Here is a 24837-nt window from a genome sequence, read left to right as displayed (position 1 = left end):
ACCTTTTTTTTTTTTTTTTAGATTCCATATATATGTGTTAGCATATGGTATTTGTTTTTCTCTTTCTGACTTACTTCACTCTGTATGACAGACTCTAGGTCCATCCACCTCACTACAAATAACTCAATTTCGTTTCTTTTTATGGCTGAGTAATATTCCATTGCATATATATATGTGCCACATCTTCTTTATCCATTCATCTGTCGATGGGCACTTAGGTTGCTTCCATGTCCTGGCTATTGTAAATAGAGCTGCAATGAACATTTTGGTACATGACTCTTTTTGAATTATGGTTTTCTCAGGGTATATACCCAGTAGTGGGATTGCTGGGTCGTATGGTAATTCTATTTTTAGTGTTTTAAGGGACCTCCACACATGGAGATTCTTATTGTTACAGGTAAAAAGAATATTGAAGCCACTTCCCCCAGGGCTCAGGAAGCTGAGATTAATCTCTGTTTTCAATGAGTACACAGGTTTATTTTATTTTACTTTTAATTCTTCTATTACAAGGCCCTAGTACCTGCTTTGCAGAGTTTTAGATATAATTTGATGCCATGTCATATGGGAAAATGAGCAGGCAGGCAGCATCAAATCCGTCATTGATTGCTTAGATTTCTAGAACAGTAGTTCTTGGTTTTTCCACGTGTATCTGAATCGCTTGCAGAGCATAATGTATTCACAAATTCTGTCTGCATTCCTAAGGCTTCTGATTCAATTGTTCTGAAAGTGGTTCTCAGGAATCGGCATTTTGAAAAGTATAATACACCAAACTGTTGACTTTTTTTGCAGTTTATGTAAGGATCAGATGAAAAGAAATATTGCCTTAACACAAGTGCCTCCATCTGTGGCATGATCAGAAAAAGAAGGCCATCATTGGAGGGTAACCTATGGAGAAGAAATGGACATTATTAATGGGAAAGATGCCAGAGGAATCTGTTTATTTTATTGAAGTTAAGGGTAATGTTTTCTCAGTCTTTGAGTTTAGAATCTGTAAAGGAGGTGGTGTAGGAACCAAAATATCTGACTTTAGAAATGGGTCTCATCACTTATTAAGTATCTCAAATGAATGTGTATATTTGAATAGACTTGGCTTCCACAGATGCAACAGTTACTATCACTAATCACAAGTGATCCCAAAGGTCATTATTGATTTGTGTATTTGCTGATGCAGAACTTTCACCTGTGTTCCTCGTGAGGCAGATGTTTGGAGATGTCATTCAGCTAAAGATTGAGTTTAGCGGACCATGCAGCATATTTATTTCAACACAGGTTATTTTGTGTGTAATGATCCTCTTGAACTGATAAAAAGAAAAAAAAACTTACTTTCTCTCTGAAAAATAGTCACCAAAATAAGAGAGAAAATATTGGAGATGTTGAAAAGTCACTAATGTGGTGGGAATATGTAAAAAGGAAAGTAAGCTTCCAGGGGAAATGGGATGCAGGAGAAACGTGGGGGACAAACACCTAAACATTTATAAATTTGAGATTTTGGAAGTCTAGAGAAGTTTCATGTCTCAACCTTTTTTTTCAGCTTTGATACCTGAAAATTAAGTTTGGGGACAGGCGATTTTCTTTCCACGGGACTAGGCTAGGTAAGAAGCCGTAGAGGGCCTAAGATGTTATCGTGAAAGTTAAGGTATTTATCAATCTACCTTTCCTGTCTCATGCCCAAGAAGATTAGTTTTAGGAATATTGGCGGGTGTAACACTTAACACTACCTGAAATTGAATGAAATTATGCAGGATTATTCCCCCAGATATTCTTAAGGTACATACTTCTTTTAAAGTAGTGGTTCTCTAAGTATGGTCCCTGCCGCAGCAGCATCAGTATCGGCTGGGAATGTGTTAGAAGTGCAAATTATCAGGCCCTACCCCCAGAGCTACTTAGTCAGAAATTCTGGGATGGGGGAGAGCCACCAAATCTAAAATGGAATTTTACAAAAACCCTCTATGTGTTGCTGATGCATGCTGCATGTTGTCCTCGGACATCCTTAATAAATGTAGCTAAAAACTTAAAGGTGATGCTGGTCTAAGAAGAAGCCCTTTAAAATCCTAAAGAAGTAAAGCGAAAGACTGGATGCTAAGCAAGAGGACAACTGAAGAAAATGGCCTGGACAGGGACCTGAATAACAGCTAAAAGAGCCTTCTGCAAGGGTAACAGGCAATGGGTGGAAGGAGTTGTTAGACTCTGGGTAGCACCTCGGGCAAAAGCGAGCCTCATGAGAGAGACACTCAAGCAGCAGCAGCAGCAGCGTGGTTGTTCACAGTGGTTATCATCATCATCAACATCAACACCACCACCATCACCATCACCATCACCATCATCACCATCATCATCTTATTGGGTGAGAACTCATGATCTCCAGACACTAGGCTAGGGGCTTACATAATCATGTAATTTAATCCTTACAATTCATTAAGGAGGGTTTAAAATTTTAATTTTATCTCTATTTTACATAGGACAAAACGGAACCTTAGAGAAATCAAGTGGTTTACCCCCAAATTTATTTAAGTAGCAAGAAGGAAAACCGAGATTTGAAGCCTGCTTTCTTAACTGCAGGAATATCTCACAGCATCTTTGAGCTAAAGGTGGCCTCACCAATGGGCAAAGAAAAAGAATACAGTATTTATTTAATGACTAGTTAAGTGGGAGTTGCAGAAACCATGTATGGTGAGCCAGGAAGAACTTGAAAAATTCAAAAGACCCTTATATTCTGAAGGAAGGTGCTGTGGAATTGGAGGAAAGAAGAATGGCAGCATCTTTGATGTGGTGAAAACACGTAGAGTTGAGGCACAGAGTAGGAAGCAGTGTGAACAAGCAGCATGAAGGGGTGGACCAACTGACATAATCACGAAGTTGGCTGTCCTAAGGGGAAGCGAATCAGCCATCTGGCATGAAATATCAAATGCCAGAATCCATATAATTGTCCAAAAAATCCTCCTTCCTAACTCAGGCTTAAGGAGGAGACAACCTATCACCCTTTTTTTCTTTTAAAGCAATATGGTTAAAAAGAAAACACTATAATATCTTGAATCAAACAGATATGGGTTTGAAACTCTTTCCTAAGCCAACAGGCAGCCTTGGACACTCCTTATGATTTCTGAATTTCAAGCTTTTTCACATTTACAGTAAAGTTATTAACACCCACTGAATAATAATATTATTAGAATCAAACGAAATAATGAATGAACAGTACCTGGTATTTTATAGGTCCTTCTCCATCCCTTAATATTTAGTTAAATTTAATAACTTAATATTAAGTTACATTTAAGTTAATTTCACTTGTGCTGACATGGTATGAAGGTATAAGCAGTATGATCTAACCTAGTTCTAGCTCTAACTCTCAAGACGGCTGTGTTTGTAGCTATAAAAGTGCTACATGCATAAGAAAACAGGAGGAAGGGCTTTGGGCATTTGGCGCTAAGAGCTCAGACAAATATAAATCTGGTAGTTCTTAAAAAGTCATAGCAAAAAAATTTCCATTCCAGTAGAAAGTGCTTCAAATTTGATTCCTGGTCTGCTTGGCTCCAAACTGCTCCCTGAACTCTCTGTGTGATCTGTAGCCACTAACGTAAATCTAATTAACTTCTGTTTCCTCATCTAGAAACCAAGGAATGTAATACTCAGATTGCCCAGTGTTATTCAATATAGGACAATACACATTCTCTAGTAGCTTTCCAATAATATTAAAGCCTGTGAAGGTAAGGGGCCTTAATTAAACTAGTTATCTCCCTTCCCTCTGCCATTAAATGAGATAGAACTTCTTTTGTTTTGAGGTGTGTGTGAATGTGTGTGTGTGTGTGTGTGTGCTTGTGTTTTGAGGGAGCTGATAAATTAATCCATTTACATATGTACACATCAGTAGTTATGTTTACACACTTAAATGGGCTGCCTGATATCCAAACCCTGGTGTCTCTTATTAAGAAACTCAAGTGCTCTCCACTAAACTACAAGGAAAGCATTCTATGCTTTGACTGTGATAGGAACTTTGCAAGTCAGTAGACATGCCTTTTTTTGTGTGTGTGTGGTACGTGGGCCTCTCACTGTTGTGGCCTCTTCCGTTGCGGAGCACAAGCTCCGGACGCACAGGCTCAGCGGACGGGCCCAGCCGCTCTGCGGCATGTGGGATCTTCCCGGACCGGGGCACGAACCCGTGTCCCCTGCATCGGCAGGTGGACTGCCAACCACTGCGCCACCAGGGAAGCCCTAGACATGCCTTTTACAAGCAATAAAATGAAGCTGTCAGCCATTGCAAATGTACCAAGATAGCGCTCACATGACTAAACCGCCACTGCACCAGACAGTCTCTGATGTATTTTGCTCCAGTTTCCATTAGCAGAGAGGCTGCCTAAAATCATAATAAGGCCACAGACACCCTAAAATACACCACCAGACGTGGACCTGCCCACCATAAAGACAAGATCCAGCCTCATCCACCAGAACACAGGCACTAGTCCGCTCCACCAGGAAGCCTACACAACCCACTGAACCAACCTTAGCCCCTGGGGACAGACACCGAAAACAACGGGAACTACAAACCTGCAGCCTGCGAAAAGGAGACCCCAAACACAGTAAGTTAAGCAAAATGAGAAGACAGAGAGACACACAGCAGATGAAGGAGCAAGGCAAAGACCCACCAGACCTAGCAAATGAAGAGGAAATCGGCAGTCGACCTGAAAAAGAATTCTGAGTAATGATAGTAAGGATGATCCAAAATCTTGGAAATAGAATGGAGAAAATACAAGAAACGTTTAACAAGGACCGAGAAGAACTAAAGAGCAAACAAACAGTTTCAATCTATTAATCAGAGGAGTTGGGAGAGCAATAATTTAAATGCTGCAATAATCAATTCCGTAACACATTAATAGAAGCTACAGCCAAACTTTGCCATACTACTGACTGCATTGGAATCTTGACAGGAGCCCTAGGGCCATGCCTAATTTGCATTAAATTTACATAAAATTATAAATCAAGAATACATTAACACAGCCCTAATATTTGTTAGTGCTGAGATCCTTCCTGATAGATGCATTGAAACTGCTGGTAGTTTGACTCCACTTGCAATAAAATTGTACAGCTGATCAGCTTTGTTCTCATTCTGCTATTATGGGGAAAGGGACCCAAGAGAGCTATAGTTTGGGGGCTTGCATATGCCATTTAGGATTTTCATCCTGTAAAACCATGACTCAGATGTGCCCTTGGAAACCCCAATCTGGAAGCAGATTATCCCTGATGACTTTGCAGATCCCCATCACTGCACTTGCTCACAAATAACTTGCCATTAAATGGAGGTATAAACTACAAAGAAAGCTAGTCAGCTGAAAGGATGTCAAGGCCTCTGGAAATTTTTATTTTTCCAAATAACATTTACCATCATTAAAACAGATAATTAGTGATATTCTTTAGACTGAGGACAGATAAAAATCAAATCTTCAGCAAAAGCATCCAGTACCTAACAGTATAATAAGGTGCACTTCACATGGTTCTGAGCAGTCTGTGTGTTCTTGTGTCCCTGTGGACAAAGCTGTGGCCTTTGCTGTGTGTTTTCACACTCAGGGCGAAAAGAAAATATTCTCACCAAGGATATTGGCTCACGGTGGCAAGACTTCTCTTTCTATATCCTCCTTAGTTCTCTCATTTGAAGTCTATCCTTTTGGAGAGAAAATACATACTGAAGTGCCGTAACGCATTTGGAAGTATTCTTTTATTTCAGAAAGGATTATTCGAGTATTTGTATGTTATGATTATTTTCTGCCTCACCTCTCCTTTACCACATTTTTCTTATTTTGTCTTACCTTGCACGATCAAGTAAACTTGGGAGGTCTTGGGCTCATGCTGTGTCTGCACTGAGCAAGTGTAGGAACCCTCATCGTAGACATCCACCTTCTGGATTCGGAGGCTGTATTCCAGAGAATGGCGTTTCTCCAGCTCAACCCGGGGGTCCAGAGACCACTTGTCGTGCCCAGCAAAAATGATGCCAGAACGGTTCAACCAGGCCACCTTCGAGTTCTTATCTTCTACAACACACCTGGTAAAGTAGAATAACAACATTAGAGCCTTAGCCATACACGGATCTGCATTCACTCTCCATGCAATTTGATTCAACAGGGCCAATCAAGAGAAATAACTATGTGCAGGATGAATCCTGGCTATGCCATTTCTTAGAGTCCTAAATACTGTCGCTATTTCTCCTTTAAGATCTAATTACCATCCAATGGATGGATGCTATTATATTATACCCAGTGTGGCAATAATCAGTACGAGTAATGCAGGAAAATAGAGTTAAATGGATATTGACTTCCCACTGGGTTATCTTCTTCTTGTCTAGGAGAAGGTCATTCTCACAGAACTCCATTTGTTTAAATAACTTTGAGAATTAGACAATTGATCATGTGGCATATGTACTCAGTTTGGAACTGCATTTATTCTTTCATTAGTATTTCCTAAAGGCTTATGTGATGGTAGATTCAAGTTATGCCCCACTATTGTAGGAATTAGACTGAATTTCAGAACTTGCTTCTGATCCTTCCAAGTTTGGAATGCCCACTCCCAGGAGTGAGAAGCGTGTGAGCAGGTCCAAGGGGAAGTAGATAGGAATTGTATCAAGAAAATCAAAGCTAGTATCATCTTGCCTAAGTCTGGTTCCATCTGCTGAGGGCAGTAGGTTGCCTGCTGGCAAGACAGCTTGCTACCAGCATTTCTAGCGCAATAGAATGAATTCAATCTTTTATGGTGGATGGAAAAACTAATTTTGTAGTTCTTATTCCAAGAAACATGAAGGAAAAAAATATTTATTTGAATAACTACTTATTTTAGAAACCTAAAAGGGTTTAATGGAGAAAACCATACTCCTTCAATTCTAGCAAGAATCTGGAAATGGAAAAATCAAGCAAAAAACTTCTCTTTGTATCCCTTTGGCAAGACTTATGTATGCCTCACGGGGAGATTATCTCAGACCCTGTTCACAGCTGCACAGCCAGCTGCTCAGTACTCTGGGGCATGAGGGATGGACAGAAGGAGCCAGGAGCATGACAACAGAACAATCAAAACTCCATGTTCCCCTGTATTTTCCAAACCAAGTCCAATCCAAGTTTCCTCTCAGGTCTAAACAGTCATGCATGCACAGGAAGTTGATGCATGATCCACGGGGCTGACCACTGTAAAGACATAGAGGCCAACTCATCTCTCTTAGAAGAAGGAGAAATGACGAATCTTTTAAAAATACCTCACCCATGGTACAAAAGGCCTTCTTATTCCATTATTTTTGGGCGAATTGCATATTTTAGTAAACATGAGAATTTTATTTAATTACTTGGGTGCCATGATATAAAGGTCTTTCTTTTCTTCTCCACCTATTTCTTTTCAAAAACATAGGTGGATTAAGGTATCGTTTAGTATCTCCAATATGTGTTTTTCTACCATGCAGATATTATTGAGATTAATTATGTTTGATAATTTAAAACTCCTCTAAATAGGAGGGCAAAGCTAACTTTACGGATGCTTGCGGCTTCTCTCCAGACTCAATTTTACTTTTCCTCTTCTATTCTTTGGTGGCATCATGTCTCTGTCCTTGGTGGTATCTGCGGCACTTCTCAACTTAGACCCAGTTATGAGTCAATTCATAGATTATTTGCTGTCTTCTTCTAGATCATAAATAAAGTTGTTGATGTAGCTCTCCTACGTTTTTCTTTTCTACTGAGAAAATGGAAATTTCTCTCCGTAAAAGCATTTTAAGTCTTCTATCACGTTTATCCTTGCATTTTTTTTACCATCTACACAGCACAACACAGCAGTAACTAGGTATGCTAGTGCACAGAGGTGAACCTTGAATGCTGGTTAGCCTGGAATAAGGCTCTAACATGTTCATCCTGAAAAAAATGTAATATATTTTACATAAATATAGCCTATATATCAAATAAAGAGAGATTTTGTCTTATTCATTATGGTACCTCTAAACACTAATCTGCTGTAAAATAGACCCTGGTAAATGCCTGTCACATAAACTAACAGTGTCATATATGCAGAAATAGGACATATGGTTACCTATATTCCACCTCCCGTCCCAACTCCTTACGGCATCCACTAATGAACTGGGCAAATTTCCTTATCAGTATAAGGTAGAGTTTCTAAGTTGAATCTTTAGGGTCTTTTGGACACTTTAGCAATTTTTGTCTCTGGAAAAGTTGTAATTATCACATAGATCATTATTCGGAGCTATTCTCTGAGAGAGTTCAGGACTATCTTATGTAAAGAAGCAATTGACTATTTCAGCAAAATTGTCAGACCCATAAAAATGCATGTACCAAAACAATACGTAATGTGGAAATTTTGCTGTGATAATCTACATGACATCTTATTTTACATTGTGTTTCATTCATATTTATTTTTTGTAATTTCTCTTTTACTTCCAAATAAGTGAAAGGTACCCTAGAATATATACATACACACATACAGTCACACTTTTTGCTAACTCAACACAATTAGCCAACTCCAAGCACCAGAGCACAATGTAGTATTTTTCAAAAGGAAACCATTCCTCCAGATATTTAAAGGCTCTTTTTTAAAGTAGTTAATAGTTCAGAGTATAAACTATATAAACTAGAAAATAATCTTTCTACAACATGGCTAGAACATTCATACTGAGCAAAAAGTCTCAAAATTTCAGAATTACTTTAACGTTAAAAATGTTTAAATCTTGATTTAAGGTGGCAACTATTTTAAACCATAAGAAGTGCACATAAGAAAAAAGATGGTCAAAGTATAGTCTCAATTACACAAAAGTGTAGCACTTTTGTTTGTTAAATGAAAACAACCAGTCATATAGGGTAGTCACAGCTGCCTAGGTATTCAAAAATGAGGAAATGATGACTAAAGGCAGACCCAGGTTCCAGCATGCACTGACTGGCCCATAAGCATCAGGAGCTTGCATCTAGAGGGTAAGCGGCTTAAACGCGCATTAGGCATGCCTGTGGAGTCGATGAGAATTCTCATGCCCCACCATCGTAACACGGTAATGAATTATCCCTCACCCACAACGCTGCTTCAGTACCAGACATTCTAGTTCAAAACTAAATACCTAGTGACTTTATCTTCAAGGTCAGCTTTGGCCAAAGCAGGGAAAGGATAAAGAGATACATTTTTAAAATCTGTATTGTTATGTGTTGTTTGGATTTAACAGAATCCCGAGCTTTCCTTCAGGAGCACAGGGTAGGCAAATCATTCCAGGATTTAGAAAGGACTACACGGTAAAGAGAGTCGGTGTTGGTGCCAAGAGGAGAGGGCAGAGAATGACCGTCCACTCTAGGTGGGATTTCTGGCAGGCAGCTGAGGACATGGGGATATAATATAAAGTGTCACCTCTCCAGGAAATCTCCTCTGATTAGTGTCCCATCCTTTTACTTGGCTCCTTCTTATGAGCCCCTTGTACTCCACACTGAATCAGTTATCTGTACTTATCTTTCCTCATAAGTTTATTAGTGAGAGTGACCCTCAAAAATTCACCTATGGAACCTTAATGGGGCCAACAGCATAACCCACCGTGTTCACAGTAGGCACTCGCTGAAATGTGGAATAAATCAACTGAATTTAACAAACTACTATTAGATCAATTATCAAATATTTGTTAATTATCTAATAGGTGCAGGATAGGTGATAACCGTTTTAACTTTTCTTAAGTAATGATTAAAATTATAAGACACATAAGGAAGATTTAAAGACAATTATTGAGTGTGACATTAACATGAAATCAAAGGAGAGAAAAAATTCTTCCCAGTGAAGAAAGATTATTCCTGGGAATTAAATAATCTATATCACACATGAAAAACAGTGAAAAGACGTGTAAAGCACTAGATAAACATTTAGTGAGTTGCCCACTTTAATCATGAACCCACAAATATCAGGTGGGTTACTTACCTTAACCATGAAGCTATGATTTTTCTTTAAAAATCAGCTTTAAAAACATAACAGGAAAGTCAAGCAAACAGACTTCTAACTTCCCTGTTCAGTATATCTGAATCCATAAAACGGTCACAAAAAATCAATGCACCCATAAACATCCCAAGCATCGGATCTCAGTGAGTACTTTACACCAAGTATATTATGCACACTTATACAAATATGTACATTGACAATTCCACTCATACTGCATTAAGTCTGGGGATTATGCTTCCAGAATGGTTAATATAATTGAAGGCTTAAAAGAAATGCTAAATTTGGTGTGTACCAATAGATAGCTTAATCGCATACTTACTGACAGTGTATCCTTGATGTAAGTGATACACAGCTAACAGATATTAATCCTGTTCAACTGCTACTAGATACATCTCATTTTTTTTTTTTTTTTTTTTTTTTTTTTGCGATACGTGGGCCTCTCACTGTTGCGGCCTCTCCCGTCGCGGAGCACAGGCTCCGGACGCGCAGGCTCAGCGGCCATGGCTCACGGGCCCAGCTGCTCCGCGGCATGTGGGATCTTCCCAGACCAGGGCACGAACCTGTGTCCCCTGCATCAGCAGGCGGACTCTCAACCACTGCGCCACCAGGGAAGCCCCACATCTCATTTTTAACAAGCATTACTGGCTGCTAAAAATGGAACAAGTTAGTATTAGAATTTATCCAAACTTTCCTCTGCTTCTTAAGAGTATAATCTGGTATTTATTCACGAATAACAAATAAATACATTTTGCTTAGTTTCTCACCAGCTATCTATCTTCATACTTTTTAATTATAAGGACTGGGGAAAGTGTAACTGGATGCGTGAGAGATTTGTTTCTTCAATTAAGAAAGAACAGTTAGATGACTGGTGTCTCAACTGGGGGCAATCTGTACTTCCAGATGCTATTTGGCAATATCTGAAGACATTTTTTGAATGTCACAACTGGAAATGGGAGGTTGCTACTGGCATCTGGTGGGTAGAGGCCAAGGATGCTGCTAAACATCCTACAATGCAAAGGACAGCCCAACAACAAAGACATATCCCATTCAAAATGTTGGCAGGTTTGAAGTTGAAAACCCCGAGTGAGACCTTGGTCTCTTGGTTTAAATATCTGGAAGCACATGTCAAACATCTACAGTGCAATACTGTTTTTTCATAAGCATATGTTTCTTAATTTATAAGCACTCAATTGCCACCAGCAAAGTCCTTGAATTATAAGTTCATGACACAGACACTGCAATGAAGTCTACTGGTACCCTGTTTGTAAGTTAGTAGTTAATGAATCATGTCCCTTTGTTGTGTTTTAGAATCTGAATTATATAACACTATACTCTTGTACATTGTTAATAGTACAGGAGAAAGCTATAACTTAGTTCCTTCCTAAATTAATGCTGGAGAAATCATTTAACCTTAGTGTTTTGGGTTTTTTCCCCATGTATAAAAATGGGTGAGTAATACTTAGGACAGGTAAGGGACAAACAACTCAGTTGGGGCAAATTTGACTTTTTAAGGAAATAATTAGCCTTTATTCATAGAAAAGCTATTTTTTTAAATTAACTTTTACTATTTCTTTCACATTTGTGATTCTCTCTCTTTTGTAAGATGTGGATTGATTCAAGATATGGATGGGAAGGAAGTCTTCAGGAGTGCGTTGACCCGTTATTTTGAGGCTTTTTGCTTTATAACTTTAACCCTACAAATAAAACCCTTAGTGAATCAAAAAAACTAACATAGACTCATTTCCCTCTAGAAGGAAAGACACTTGGTCTGGAAATTAATGCGGTGCATTCCCGGCATTAAAGCATGGCATCAGGAAACGTTCTAAGCAGAGGATGCAGTAAATAATCAGAAATATCCCAAATTCTCCTGAGTCAAAAGTCGTTAGTCTGACTTAATCATATTATTTTAAGTATAATTAAGTCTAGCAACACATATGCAAACACATTAAAAAACACCAAATTAGTTAAAAGCCAAATTTAAAGAATTTTGAATCATCAAACATTTTGGATCGTCTCTCCTTTATTACCATGTTCTAAGATTAAACTCAGAAAGAAATAAGAGAATTGTGGGGCTTCACTGCTGACCCTCAGGCACTCCTGCTTCCCTTTCCTGCAAGCAGAAGTTTCAGTTTTCTAGCTGCCTTGATCCCATCTCTACTTCTTTTCAGACTTGACTTCTGGCTTTGACCATTGCCTGTTCTCTTGGCCTCGTTCTCTTAGCCCTGTGCATGTCTGCTCTCTTAAACTTCTTTAGGTAGAAACTGATCCTAGGTTCATGATGGTTTATTTTCCTAGATTCATCCTGAATTTTAGTCCAATTAACACCATTTAACAATGAAAGCATCTATATGATAGGATAATCTCCCCCACCATCGGTCCTTTGTATACATTCATGTACAAGCCCCTGATGCACACGTATATATGTACACACAGTAGTGATGGATGTTCAAAAAGGCGAGAACACAGAGGTAGTAAGGCACAGGAATCCGATTCATGGGAATCTATTGCTGGTCACTATGATTCCGTAATCTGCATAGTATTGATGGCATGTTAGGGTAAAAGACATACACTGTTTAGTTCCTGAAGGTAACTGACTTTGGTTCTGACCTTCAGTCTATTTCCTGTTGGAAAACAGGTAAGTCATTTAGTCTTTCTGTATCTTAGTTTTTTCATAAATAAAATGAGGCTAATGATACTTTCCCCATCCTCTTAGAACAAATCTTAGCATAGTTCTATGAATAAAATGACGTGATGTACATTGAAACATTTCATAAGATGTAAAACAATATCTATGCTTATACCCTCCCATGGTAGAATATGGTAGATAAAAAGGAAATAGTCATATACAGGGATGGCTATAAGGAAAATAGTGATTTATTCAAATTATTCAAAAACTTTATCTCTGTATAGAATGACATCCACTAAATATGTATCAGATCAACCATGTATTTCTTTAAATTCTCAATTTGCATTAGTTATTTGCATGTGCTATACGGACAAAGCACCCTTTCTGAGACCGGGTTACTACCTGTTAGAATAATTCATCATCTATACGAGCAAAAAAACCAAAAACCAAAAAATCCACAGTGGCAAACAGTAAAGCCAGGACAGTCTGTGTCATTCGTGGAATAAAAAGTACTCCCTAGGGCTTCCCTGATGGCACAGTGGTTGAGAGTCCGCCTGCCGATGCAGGGGACACGGGTTCGTGCCCCGGTCCAGGAAGATCCCACATGCCGCGGAGCGGCTGGGCCCGTGAGCCATGGGCACTGAGCCTGCGCGTCCGGAGCCTGTGCTCCGCAACGGGAGAGGCCACAACAGCGAGAGGCCCGCGTACCGCAAAAAAAAAAAAAAAAAAAAGTACTCCCCAGACAGGCTTTTTGTCTCTTATTATCACTAGGGAGTACCTTGTCCAGCTATATATGCATTCTCATATATGCATATGTATGATGTATGTATTACTGTATTTTCAGGTTCATATTCTTGAAGGAGCATAAACACATATTCCATGCAGATGGTGCAGGTGAGGAGAGGGGCAAGTAGAGGAGAAGCAGAACTACCAAATTAAGAGTTAAGTACATCTCAAAGGTCAATTCTAGGACAATCTGTGCTTCTCTGGTTGCCACATCAACTGTATCATCTCTACATTTACAAAGAAAAGAGAAAGACAAAAATTCTAAAAGGAAAATTTGAAACTGGGACCAGGAGAAAACTGATTTCTAGCCCAGTCACAGCTGGAGTTCCGATCAGTCCCAGGAGTATTTATAAGAGGTTGGAAACGGCTCTTCTAGGTTCTTTTGAAGAGTCTTGGTCCCTTTAGAAAATAACTCAACACCCTAATCACACCATAACTCAAGATTCCTCATTTTCTTGTCAGTGGTGGGGTGGAAAAGCCATGAATTCTGCAGTTTAATAGCTTTAGGCAAGTTGCTTAGCGAGAAATGTAGCATGGTGGGTGGTTACAAGTTTAGGCTGAGAAGCCAGTTTCCTGCTCTGCATTCTAGCTCCATCACATACTTGCTCTGTGATCTTGGGACACTTGCTTAACCTCTCTGGGCCTGGGTTTTCTCATCTGCAAAATGAAAACTTCATTTTCATTCAACTACCCAGTTGTAATGTTTAAATGGGTTAATTTTAAACATATAGAGCAGTGCCTGGCCCTAAGTGGGTCCACAATTACTGAAGAGCTTCAGTGTTTTTCTTCAGCAAAACAGGAATAATTACTACTTATCATATGATTGTGATTATTAAACAGGCTAAAGTATTAAGAGTACCCAGTGAGCTTTGGAAGAGCCTAATAAATTTTTGTGCCCATTACTTTTCATAATTTGAATCTTGGACATTTGTTCTGTAAAAATCCCACTTGGGGGTAAATTCAGCAATCTCCAGATATTGTTGTCTAATTCAATTTCTTGTTTAATAACAGGTATGTCAAGGGAAACCACCTTTTAGGGGCCTAGGTTCTCTTGTGTCTGGTCCCTCTGGGCAATAGGTGGTCCTCTAAAGCCCATAAGCAATTGAAAGCAGGATAGTGATGCAGCATTCACAGTGCAGCCATGTAAACTGAAGCTCTAATGTCATCTCCGGAACATTCTTAGAGCATTTGTGGCATACATGTGCCTAGGGAGCTCAGGTCTTAAATGCCTCGCCACTCGTGATCAGACAGAACCCACACTCTCTCTTCAGGGTAGCCTGGACAGAGGACAACAGCGGGTCCCTGCTATACTTTGTGATCTGCTAAGGTCTGTTGGGCAAAATCTGGGTTCCTCCTAGATTAGATGAAGCATACTCTATGCTAGGTGGACCCCCAGTTGCAAGAACAAGGCTCATTCCTCCTTCTCAGTGCCTGAATGGTAGTTATACTCTCACTGAAGTAGCAAGAATCTACACCCCTTTGCTCTCCTTTGAACTGGGGATTCTCCTCTTTCCTCCCCACTTGGTTGAGTGAGGATGAGAAGTAATTTGAACGCTTGCTTTTGTTTCGATTCTTGCTACGAGTCTCTGTTCTCTGTGAAAAATCTTTCTCATTTAGGAGAAAAACCTGCCTTTAAGTTGTACCTTTGAAAGAATAAAATTAGTCTTGGGATCCCGGCTCCAATTTCTAGTTAAAAATTTCATTTACTATGCAATTAAAAACAACTCCACAGCTATTTAAAGAAAATGTTGTTGCCTTCTGAGTCATTACAAAGTAAATATAAAAAATATGCTAAGTTCTCGAAGGAAAAAAATGTGCTTTGTACCACAAAGGGTTTACTCTTTGTCTCATTCCATCAGTAAGGAGAAATAAAAGTGCTTACAATAAATTATAATGCACTTAGGATGAACATTCTGGTGTATGAGGCATGGATGGCTATAAAGTCAGGAGACTATTTTGCAGAAGTCTCATTTGAAAAGCCAGCCCCTTACTTTATAGCCTTACTATATACAGAATTACGTAAACATTATCATTGGAGCAGAATCAAGTTATAATACGACTCACCATTACATGCATTTAGACATAATTTGGATCAAATTTATGCCTTCTAAGATATGACAATTGATAGATATGGCATGTATGATAACTAACAGAGTTAACATAAAGTAAGTATGTAAGTAAATAAACAAGACAATGAGACTGTGTATCAGAACTACCATTAGAAAAGGGCTCTGCTGTCTACATTGCTTTTATGGTAGAGGTAGACATAAAAGAAATAAAGGCAGATAAATATAAGGAACAAAACAGGTCTTAATTTTTTTTTTTTTTTCGGTACGCGGGCCTCTCACTGTTGTGGCCTCTCCCGTTGCGGAACACAGGCTCCGGACGCGCAGGCTCAGCGGCCATGGCTCACGGGCCCAGCCACCCCGCGGCATGCGGGATCCTCCCGGACCGGGACACGAACCCGCATCCCCCGCATCGGCAGGCGTACTCCCAACCACTGCGCCACCAGGGAAGCCCCTTAATTTTTTTAAATGTACTTTGTGGATTCAAATGTGAAATAGGAGACTTTAGCAGCTGCAAGTTGAAGGAGCACATATTATCAAACAGATCCATCTCAGGTGAAGGAAATGTAGTAGTCCGCTCCCCTGGCTGACAAGAAGCTGATGGATCATTGACGAATGCTTATAAATCACAAGGACAGTTCTCACATGGAGAATTATAATCATAGGGATTTTTCTGACTTCCATGTTTGCTTTTTCCATCACCCACTTTCCACCCCACCTCACCTCTATGTTTCCTGTCTCCAAACTTATTTTTTTCTCCAGCACATTCTTCCAAAGGACAGAGGAGGACTTCACCCTTGTGTGACAAACTGTTTTTGTGGTTTTTCTTCTTTCCCTAGCCCTCATTTTTTCCCCTCATATAAACCTATCCTTGAAGGCCTGCTTCTCCTTGAACAACAATCAGAACATGAATGGGACTTGGAATCAGGTGATGAGAAAGAGTTTCAGAAGTTAGCAAGAGAACCAGCATGAAGGCAAGAGCTGATGAGTTGGAGGTGAAAGCTAACCTGGGAGAAGTCTTGGAAGGAGCTCAGCCTACTCAAACTGGAGAATGGTATCTGCAACTACAATCCCCAGCCTAATAAAGCACTGACCCTGGGAGGGAAGTAAAGGTGAGCAGAAGTAACCAGTGTCTGGACTTGGGGGAGAGAAAAAGCCAAAGGCCATCACCTCCTGTGCTACTAAATTCACTGTGTAACTTAACTGAAATTTCACAGCCAGCCTGAGTTAAAGAGATGCTACAAGGTGAAGGTCACGTTCTGAGTTCTAGAAAGACCCCTGTGATTCAAAATCACCATCTTTTTAGCCTCAGAGCATTTGTATTCCATTTTCCCACCGTCTCTGTCCCTGGGGCACTCTAGCTTTGAGACTGTATTATAGAAGAAGCATTTTCTCTCACAGTGACTCTCAAAAAATGGCTGTTAAATGAAAAGACAGGCAGAGAAAGGGAAAGAGCTAAATCTAATAAAGCATTGTTTTGAAATAGTTCCTTTATTTCTTCTGGATTACTTATCACCCTTTATGGTCAAAACCTTTCGACACGGCACCAGGAACTCTGTTGAAATCTCTGTATGTGCTCAGGAACCTGAACTGAATAGCAGCAAGGATTATGTTGACTAATTAATAGTTAACATAATGTTGATATCAATTATGTTGATATTAATCATAATGTTGATATCAATAGTCGATATTACATTGATGAATAGCCACTCTCCTTCACGGACACATCACCTTCATGTGGCTCTATCAAGACCACTTTCAGAATGACATTGTTAATCCAGTAATTGCCACATGCAATGGATTTACTTTAAGGATTTCTTCTCATTTTGCTTAACCTACTGTGTTTGGGGGTCTCCTTTTTGCAGGCTGCAGGTTTGTAGTTTCTGTTGTTTTTGGTGTCTGTCCCAGTGGCTAAGACTGGTTCAGTGGGTTGTGTAGGCTTCCTGGTGGAGGGGACTAGTGCCTGTGTTCTGGTGCATGAGGCTGGATCTTGTCTTTCTGGTGGGCAGGTCCACGTCTGGTGGTGTGTTTTGGGGTGTCTGTGGCCTTATTATGATTTTAGTCAGCCTCTGTGTTAATGGATGGAGTGTGTTCCTGTCTTGCTAGTTGTTTGGCATAGGGTGTCCAGCACTGTAGCATGCTGGTCACTGAGTGGAGCTGGGTCTTGGCGTTGAGACGGAGATCTCTGGGAGATTTTTGTCATTTGATATTACGTGGAGCTGGGAGGTCTCTTGTGGACCAGTGTCCTGAACTTGGCTCTCCCACCTCACTGGCACAGCCCTGATGCCTGGCTGGAGCTGCAAGAGCATGTCCTCCACACGGCTCCAAATAAAATGGAGAAAAGAAAGAAAGAAAGAAAGAAGAAGATAAAATAATATAAAGTAAAATAAAGTTATTAAAATAAAAAATAATTATTAAGAAAAAAAAATTTTTAAGTAGTAAAGGAAAAATACAAAAACGGAGAGACAGAACCCTAGGACAAATTGTAAAAGCAAAGCTATAGAGACAAAATCACACACAGAAGCATAAACATACACACTCACAAAAAGAGAAAAAGGAAAATAAAAATATATATCGTTGCTCCCAAAGTCCACCTCCTCAATTTGGGATGATTCGTTGTCTATTCAGGTATTCCACAGATGCAGGGTATGTCAGGTTGATTGTGGTGATTTAATCCACTGCTCCTGAGGCTGCTGGGCAAATTTCCCTTTCTCTTTGTTCGCACAGCCCCCGGGTTTCAGCTTTGGATTTGGCCCCGCCTTTGCATGTAGGTCACCTGAGGGTATCTGTTCTTCGCTCAGACAGGACGGGGTTAAAAGAGCAGCTGATTCGGGGGCTCTGGTTCACTCAGGCCGGGGGAAGGGAGGGGCACAGAGTGCTGGGCGAGCCTGCGGTGGCAGAGGCCGGCGGGACGTTGCACCAGCCTGAGGCCCGCCGTGCGTTCTCCTGGGGAAGTTGTCCCTGGATCACGGGACCCTGGCAGTGGCAGGCTGCACAGCCTCCCCGGAGGGAAAGTGTGGAGAGCGACCTGTGCTTGCACACAGGGTTCTTGGTGGCTGCAGCAGCAGCCTTAGCGTCCCATGCCTGTCTCTGGGGTCCGCGCTGATAGCCGCAGCTCGCGCTCATCTCTGGAGCTCATTTAGAAAAATTCTCTTGCCTCTTCGGCAGCTCTTCCTCCAGATTGAAATTTTAAATGGCATACTCAGCTGCTCCACATAGATTAACTGAAGGCACCTCAAATACAGCATATTTTCAGTTGAAACTCATTATCTCCTATCATACTTTTGTCCTCCTTCCAAATTCCCAATCTTAGTTAACAGAATCATAATCCATTTATGATTATGTAGTTAGTAGCCACAGACTATCCTTGTTTCTTTCTTTCTCCTTTAGGTCATTTTTGTAATCAAATATTATTTTTACATTTTTTCCCCTGAGATCAGCCTCTACTCTCCATCCTCACTGCCACTACTCTTGCCTGGGACCTTTTCATCTGTTGTCAATATCACTTCCTACTGGCATTCTAGCCTCCAGTATTGTATCTCTTACCTAGGACTATACCATTCATCCTTCATACAGAACAGAACATACATAAAGTTGATCATGTTTAAATGCACTTTTACTTGTAAAAGTTCACATAGATTAGTGTAAGTCAACTCAACCTACCTTTGTAGCCTGGTCTCTCAACATTACACTCCCTCCCTGCCACAAATCTTATTCTTTATTCAGACTCTAATCTCATTCCTCCTAGCTCTTTTCTCCCTTTCATCTAAAGTATGCTTTGCAACATTTTTCATTTGGCAAGCTCATACTTAATGCACAGAATCCATCTCAGATGCGCCCTCCCTTGTGAAGCATTCTCCAATTTCCCTAGTTGCTTGCCTGCTTGTGCTAGATTTCAATTCTTTGTTTTTCTGCTTCTTATCACAATTTTAAGAGTGAAACAAGATCATGTCTTCTCAATCTTTGAATTCTATTGCCGTACAAGTGCCTGACACATAAAATCTCTCAATAGTCATTCAACGGATGAATGAATATTACCAAGAATCTTTCTCCTCTCATCTCACATTCCTAGAGATGTTTTCTCCCTAATACAACCTTGAACATGGAAGAATCTTACCATTCCCCATGGTTCTGAAAGAGGAAAAAGGAGGCAGGATGAGGCCCTTTTGTCTTTTCTAAATCAGCCATCTGATTTCCCTTCATTTGTCGCTACCGCTTTCTCTGCCTCTCTTTGCCTGGAAGGGATGATAATATCTTTTCAATGATATGTCTATGATAATCTATAATAGATATATAAATACAAAATTCTTAAAAATAAATAAAACACATAGTAGAAACTTTGTAACTCAAATAATTTCTGAAAATATGCTGCATAGTGAAAACATAAGATGTTTTGAAATATAACAGTGGCTTGACTCTTGTCCAGTGAGTATGAACCTTGATATTACCTTGTTGGTGTTTCCTGTCCCAACGTTCATATTTAAGCATGCAAATGAACATTTTTAATCCATACTCAGACGTTGCACTGAGAACTACCTTCCTTCAGCGACATAACCTAATCTCTGTGAGTTTACAGAGGGTCTGTGACTGAGTAATAACCAATTTTCTCACTGTTTATCTCAAGTGAAATAGGTTAATTTGATCTCACAGAACTTTAAAATTTTTTCGACTATACTTTACGGTGAAATTAGCAATTTTTTTTGTTTTCTTCAAGATAATATGACAAAGAAGACAACCAGAAAGGGTGATAAAGAGGTATATAGAATGAAATTTTCTTCACTGATCCTTTATTGCCTAGGAGACCACTGAATTTACATTCTAGAGTCTTCCAGTCAATAGGGGGCAATGTAGCTATTCATCTAAAACTATGTTCATTCTTTAATATTGGTAAATTTTGTCCCACATTTCTTTTCTCTGATTCTTACAAGATATAATATTTTCATTCTGGATGTCAATATCCAAATTAGCAATCAGGATCAATCAAAGCTTCCCAACGATACAGAATGAGAGAAAGATAAGCTTTAACAAAAAATTTTAAATGATTTAGAACTGAGCTTATCTCAGTCAAATGGATAATAACATATTACTGCTTCTTATATCTTGCTCTTTCTTATCCTCTAAGGAGAAATTTCCTAAAGTTCCTCTTCTCTTACCCTCAATCACAGTATTTTCCAAAAGAACTCTACTAAAGAAAGTAACTACTATAGCTCATGAAGATATGGTCTTGTATTCAAACTTCAGGAATAGTGGTGTGGATGGCTTTCTTCAGAAGTGGAATAGTTAGTCTCTTTACTGTCTTAAGCACTGTATTTATCCTGTCTTGAGACTAGAATGTAGTAATCTTATAGGCATGGTATAAATAATTTATTTTTGTTCATATTTTCTGTGTTACTTCCTCTCATTCCATCTTTTTGTCTGTCATACTCTTTGCATTGAGAACATGAATCAATCTAAGAAAACAGCTTATTTATATGTGCTTCCTTTTTGCTCTAATGTAATGTGAGTCCCTTAATCTTTACGAGCATTCTTCTGTCTGGATACGACCTAGTGCCATGTCACACGATGCTTCACCTTAAAATTATACCTCTGCTAGACGATAAAATTAAGGAAGTGAGAGTCTCTAATTTCTCTGTTCTGAGTATATCAGTGCAGAAATGATTTGAGTGCGTGAAAAGCCTGCAGGCATTTAATAAAAAGTTATCTAACAATAAAGGTCATTTCAGATACATGATTTCCTATGGATCACTCTACCTCTGTATAACACCTGAATCACAGATACTGTGATTGAGGGTAACAACACAGGAACTTTAGAAAATCTGCCATTAGAGGCCAGAATCTGAGCACACGAGGGCAAAGAATGTATCGTTCATTAAGTAAATGCTTCCTCTAAGTGAGTCTAAGCTGATTTCTTTCTCAGTCACTGAGTTCTACAAAGGGCTTCTGTGGTCCCCACAGAACTCAGCGTGAGCACTGGCCAGTAAATCCAATCTCATCATTTCAAACCCTTTGGCAGTTTTCACTTACAGATTTCTCCTTATCATGAGCTCTTAGCTGCAACAAAGTGGCAAGAGAAAAATAAAGCAAGATCAAAAGATACATATTCAATGCAAAATAGCTCAGCCTGTTAGCCTGAAGCAACAAATAAGTGAAGAACATTCTCCACTGTGTAGTAAAGTGTGTTTCTGGGAGGCTAATGTTACATGCAAATCTGCCGGAGGCAACATTAAAAAAAAGCGAAAAACAAAATAAAAGCACTCAACAAGTCAACAAGAGCAAACCAGGCCTGCATTTTGTTTTTCCCCACGGCTCATCAAGTCTTCATCCATCATGTAGGAAAGCTCATATTATTTTACAAGGAAGCTTAGAAGAGATTAACACTCTTACATAAGCTATTAACCCCTTCTATTATATTATTTTGGCCTAAATCCTTCATTTTTAAATAGCATAGAAGGTCTGATACCGGGGTTGCACAGGACAAAGATAATGTAGAAAATAAGTTGGTTACAGTCCTTTGCTGACCACCCACAAGTGAACTACTAAATATCCTCTAAAAATGGGAAAACACAATTAACTCTGTTGTGTTACTCTACAGTATCAAGCCTCTTCATCCTACCTCTCCAGCAGGTAGGGTGTGAGAGCAGGCCAAAAACCTCCCCAAAAGACCTTATAGCTAGCTATACCATTCCTTCTCAGTGTCAGATGAAAAGCTATTAAGAAAATACTATAGGCCAGACACATTCTTGTCTTAACAAACACACTTTTACTTGCCGTCCTCATAAAACATTACTTACAGTCGTAATGGGAGCTTAGCTATAGAAGAGCTGTTATGTGGTGTCCCAGGTGCTTTCAGAGCAGATTTCATGTTAGAAAGAGGGCGGGAAAAGTCTTGAACATGAGCAGGCACAGATCTAGAAGAGCCATTTCTTTTCTAGAAGACTTTTGAACGTTTGACTGGGGGTGGGATAGTTAGCAAGTTGAAAGCATTTACAGGGCCCTTTGCTAAGGAAGAGAAATTTTTCAATTTAACTGGGGAAAACATTTTTTTGGCCTCAGCTGGTGACACCCAGTACAGGGTAAAGGAAAAGTATTGCCAGCCTATCCTCTGAGACTCTGTCCCAGCCACAGTAGAAGCATGATGTGAGAGGACTAACCGCCACAATGACCTCCCAGCTTCTCATGCAGTCTAACTGCCAGACACATCCCTTTCAACAGAAACAGTTCTGGAGATGACTGTAGGACAGTTGGCGGTGGACTGTTGTATAGCCAAGCAGGCATCGTCACTGAGAAATGGTAGCACAGGTAGTAACTGTCTTCCTTTGATCAATCTGAAGTTTTATTACCTCTGATTGGTGCCTAACAGAAGGCAATTCCTAGTACTTGTGGGTTCATGAATTTGTACCGAGATAGGAGTTAATGCTTCATTTTCATCGATGCCATTAGAGCATTCAAAGTTTATTTAGAATCACTTAATAAAATGTTGATTTCAAAATGTCCCTACTTGGAAGCTTGTAGCTGTAATACCCTAGGTGGAAGTAGATTCTCACAAAGTGATACAGCTTTTGATCTTAGTATCAATAGTTCGTTTGTTTTTTCACTTCCTTCTCCCCCCACTTTAACATCATTTTTTTTTTGCCAAAGGTTATGCAAATTTTATTTAGCGTGTTATTTGCAAGACTGTTTCCTTTCTGTTTCATTAATTCTGCTAATTTTCAATTAATTTGGGTAATGACATTCACTCCGTTTTTTACTACTCTTCTGATAACAGTTTTCTAATGGAAGAGATATAATGGCTGGCTGTGTTTTCAGTGAAGTTGAGGTGGTCTCTGTAATGAATGTTGGTGCAGAATCAAGGGGACTCTAGCAATAAGCTGGCAGCTTATAAAAGCTACTCTACTTTTGCAACTTGCACTGAATTTTCAGAGGCAAAGATAGGGAGAGGAGTAGAGGGTTTAGATAGCGTAAGACAGCTTCTCCTCCAGTCTGTGAAAGATAATTACTCAGTGGGACTTATCTGGACAGAAGCCATGTGCTCACGGTGAGGCCTGCTTCTTGCAGGAATAAGACGTCCCTACCCGGATAACAAAACAGAAAGTTGCATTCTAGCATGGACTGCTGAATAGTTGGGACAGAGAAATTGGAGGTCTATGAATGCTTTTAACAATGGAGTTCAAGATCAGGATAGTGATATCCTGTAGAAATGTAGACCCTGGAACCATAACTGATCAAAACCAATCACTCTTTTAGTGACAGAGCGTATGCAAATATGGGCAACTTAACAAAGGACTCAAATGTATGATGGAGGGCGGAATAGGAGAGAAGAACAAAATTCTGCCTGACTACATTGTCTAAAATAGCTAGCACATCCTTTCCTTAGAACTCAGAGCAGGGGCATGGGATGGGCAGTGAGCAGCCAGATGACTGTAATAGGAAAAGTAATAAAAGATCTAGGTGTAAGGAACGGCACCAAGAAACAGAGGAGAGCTTTAAACAAGCTTTATTTGGGAACGCTCCCGGGCGAGGTTCACTGGTCCGAGAGAAAGGGGCCAGGGAAGTCGCGCCCGGGCGAGGGTTTGGGCAGATCTTGGCAATATCTGGTGCCGGTTGCATCAGTCTCAGGACCGTTAGTCCCGCCCCTTGAAAGTTGGGAAGGCTGGGCCCGGTGGAAAGTCCCCAGGTCAGTTCCTGGAACTGGGTGGTCCGGAAAGTTTCGGTCTGATGCAACCTGTGAGTCTGATTGCGTTCCCCTGCCTCGGGCCAATTGGCCTTACACTAGGAATTAGAGTGGCTCACAGTCTGAGAAACAATCACTATTTTACAATTAAATGTTATAATCCCCACTCAATTTTGTAGTATTTTAATAGATGAATCTTTCGATCCATACGTCATAATATCTTAAAGTTTTTAGAGACATTGGAATCAGCCTAGGAAGTTTGCAATTAGAAAGGCTGGATCCGGGCCGTCCAAAAGGCAGGTTTGGGAACTCCTGGGAATTATTAATAATTAGAGAAGGAAGGCAGGAGACAGTCTGATTTGAGAAGGGAACCATCAGAGGAGTTACCTATGCTGTCTCTCCAGGGAATCCAACCCCCTGGGCTAACCTACCCCATGATATTTACATCATCTACATCTGTATTTCTCTTCTACTCCACACAGGCCATTTCAATAACAGAAATATACAATCTATTGTATTTACGGATAACTGATTCAAGTGAAATGTTCCTTATGCTTTTTAATCAATCATTACCTAAATACTGTCATGCCTTTAGCTTTTGATATTTTAAATCAGAGTTTCAGTGTTATATATACATCCTGGTAATTCTGTGACTCTGAGAAAAGATTCTGAAATAGTTTCCTAACAACTAATGAGTTCAAGTTTCTGGAATTTCAGTGTTCAGATGTGTGTGTGTGTGTGTGTGTGTGTGTGTGTGT

General features: G+C 39.8%; 1 protein-coding gene across 2 annotated transcripts in view; it reads right to left on the bottom strand.

The window, feature by feature from the left end:
* The window catches only part of LSAMP (limbic system associated membrane protein), a 637666-nt gene that overhangs the window by 280109 nt on the left and 332720 nt on the right, over window positions 1–24837 (bottom strand). For both annotated transcript variants that reach the window (XM_065876993.1, XM_065876992.1), the window contains exon 2: window positions 5796–6028. In XM_065876993.1, coding sequence (XP_065733065.1) covers window positions 5796–6028 — 233 coding nt within the window. The remainder of the gene's footprint in view (window positions 1–5795; window positions 6029–24837) is intronic.

Source organism: Phocoena phocoena, chromosome 4 (assembly GCF_963924675.1).
Source record: "Phocoena phocoena chromosome 4, mPhoPho1.1, whole genome shotgun sequence".
Taxonomy (NCBI): domain Eukaryota; kingdom Metazoa; phylum Chordata; class Mammalia; order Artiodactyla; family Phocoenidae; genus Phocoena; species Phocoena phocoena.
Note: the sequence above shows the minus strand (reverse complement) of the source record. Positions and strands in the feature narration are given on the sequence as shown.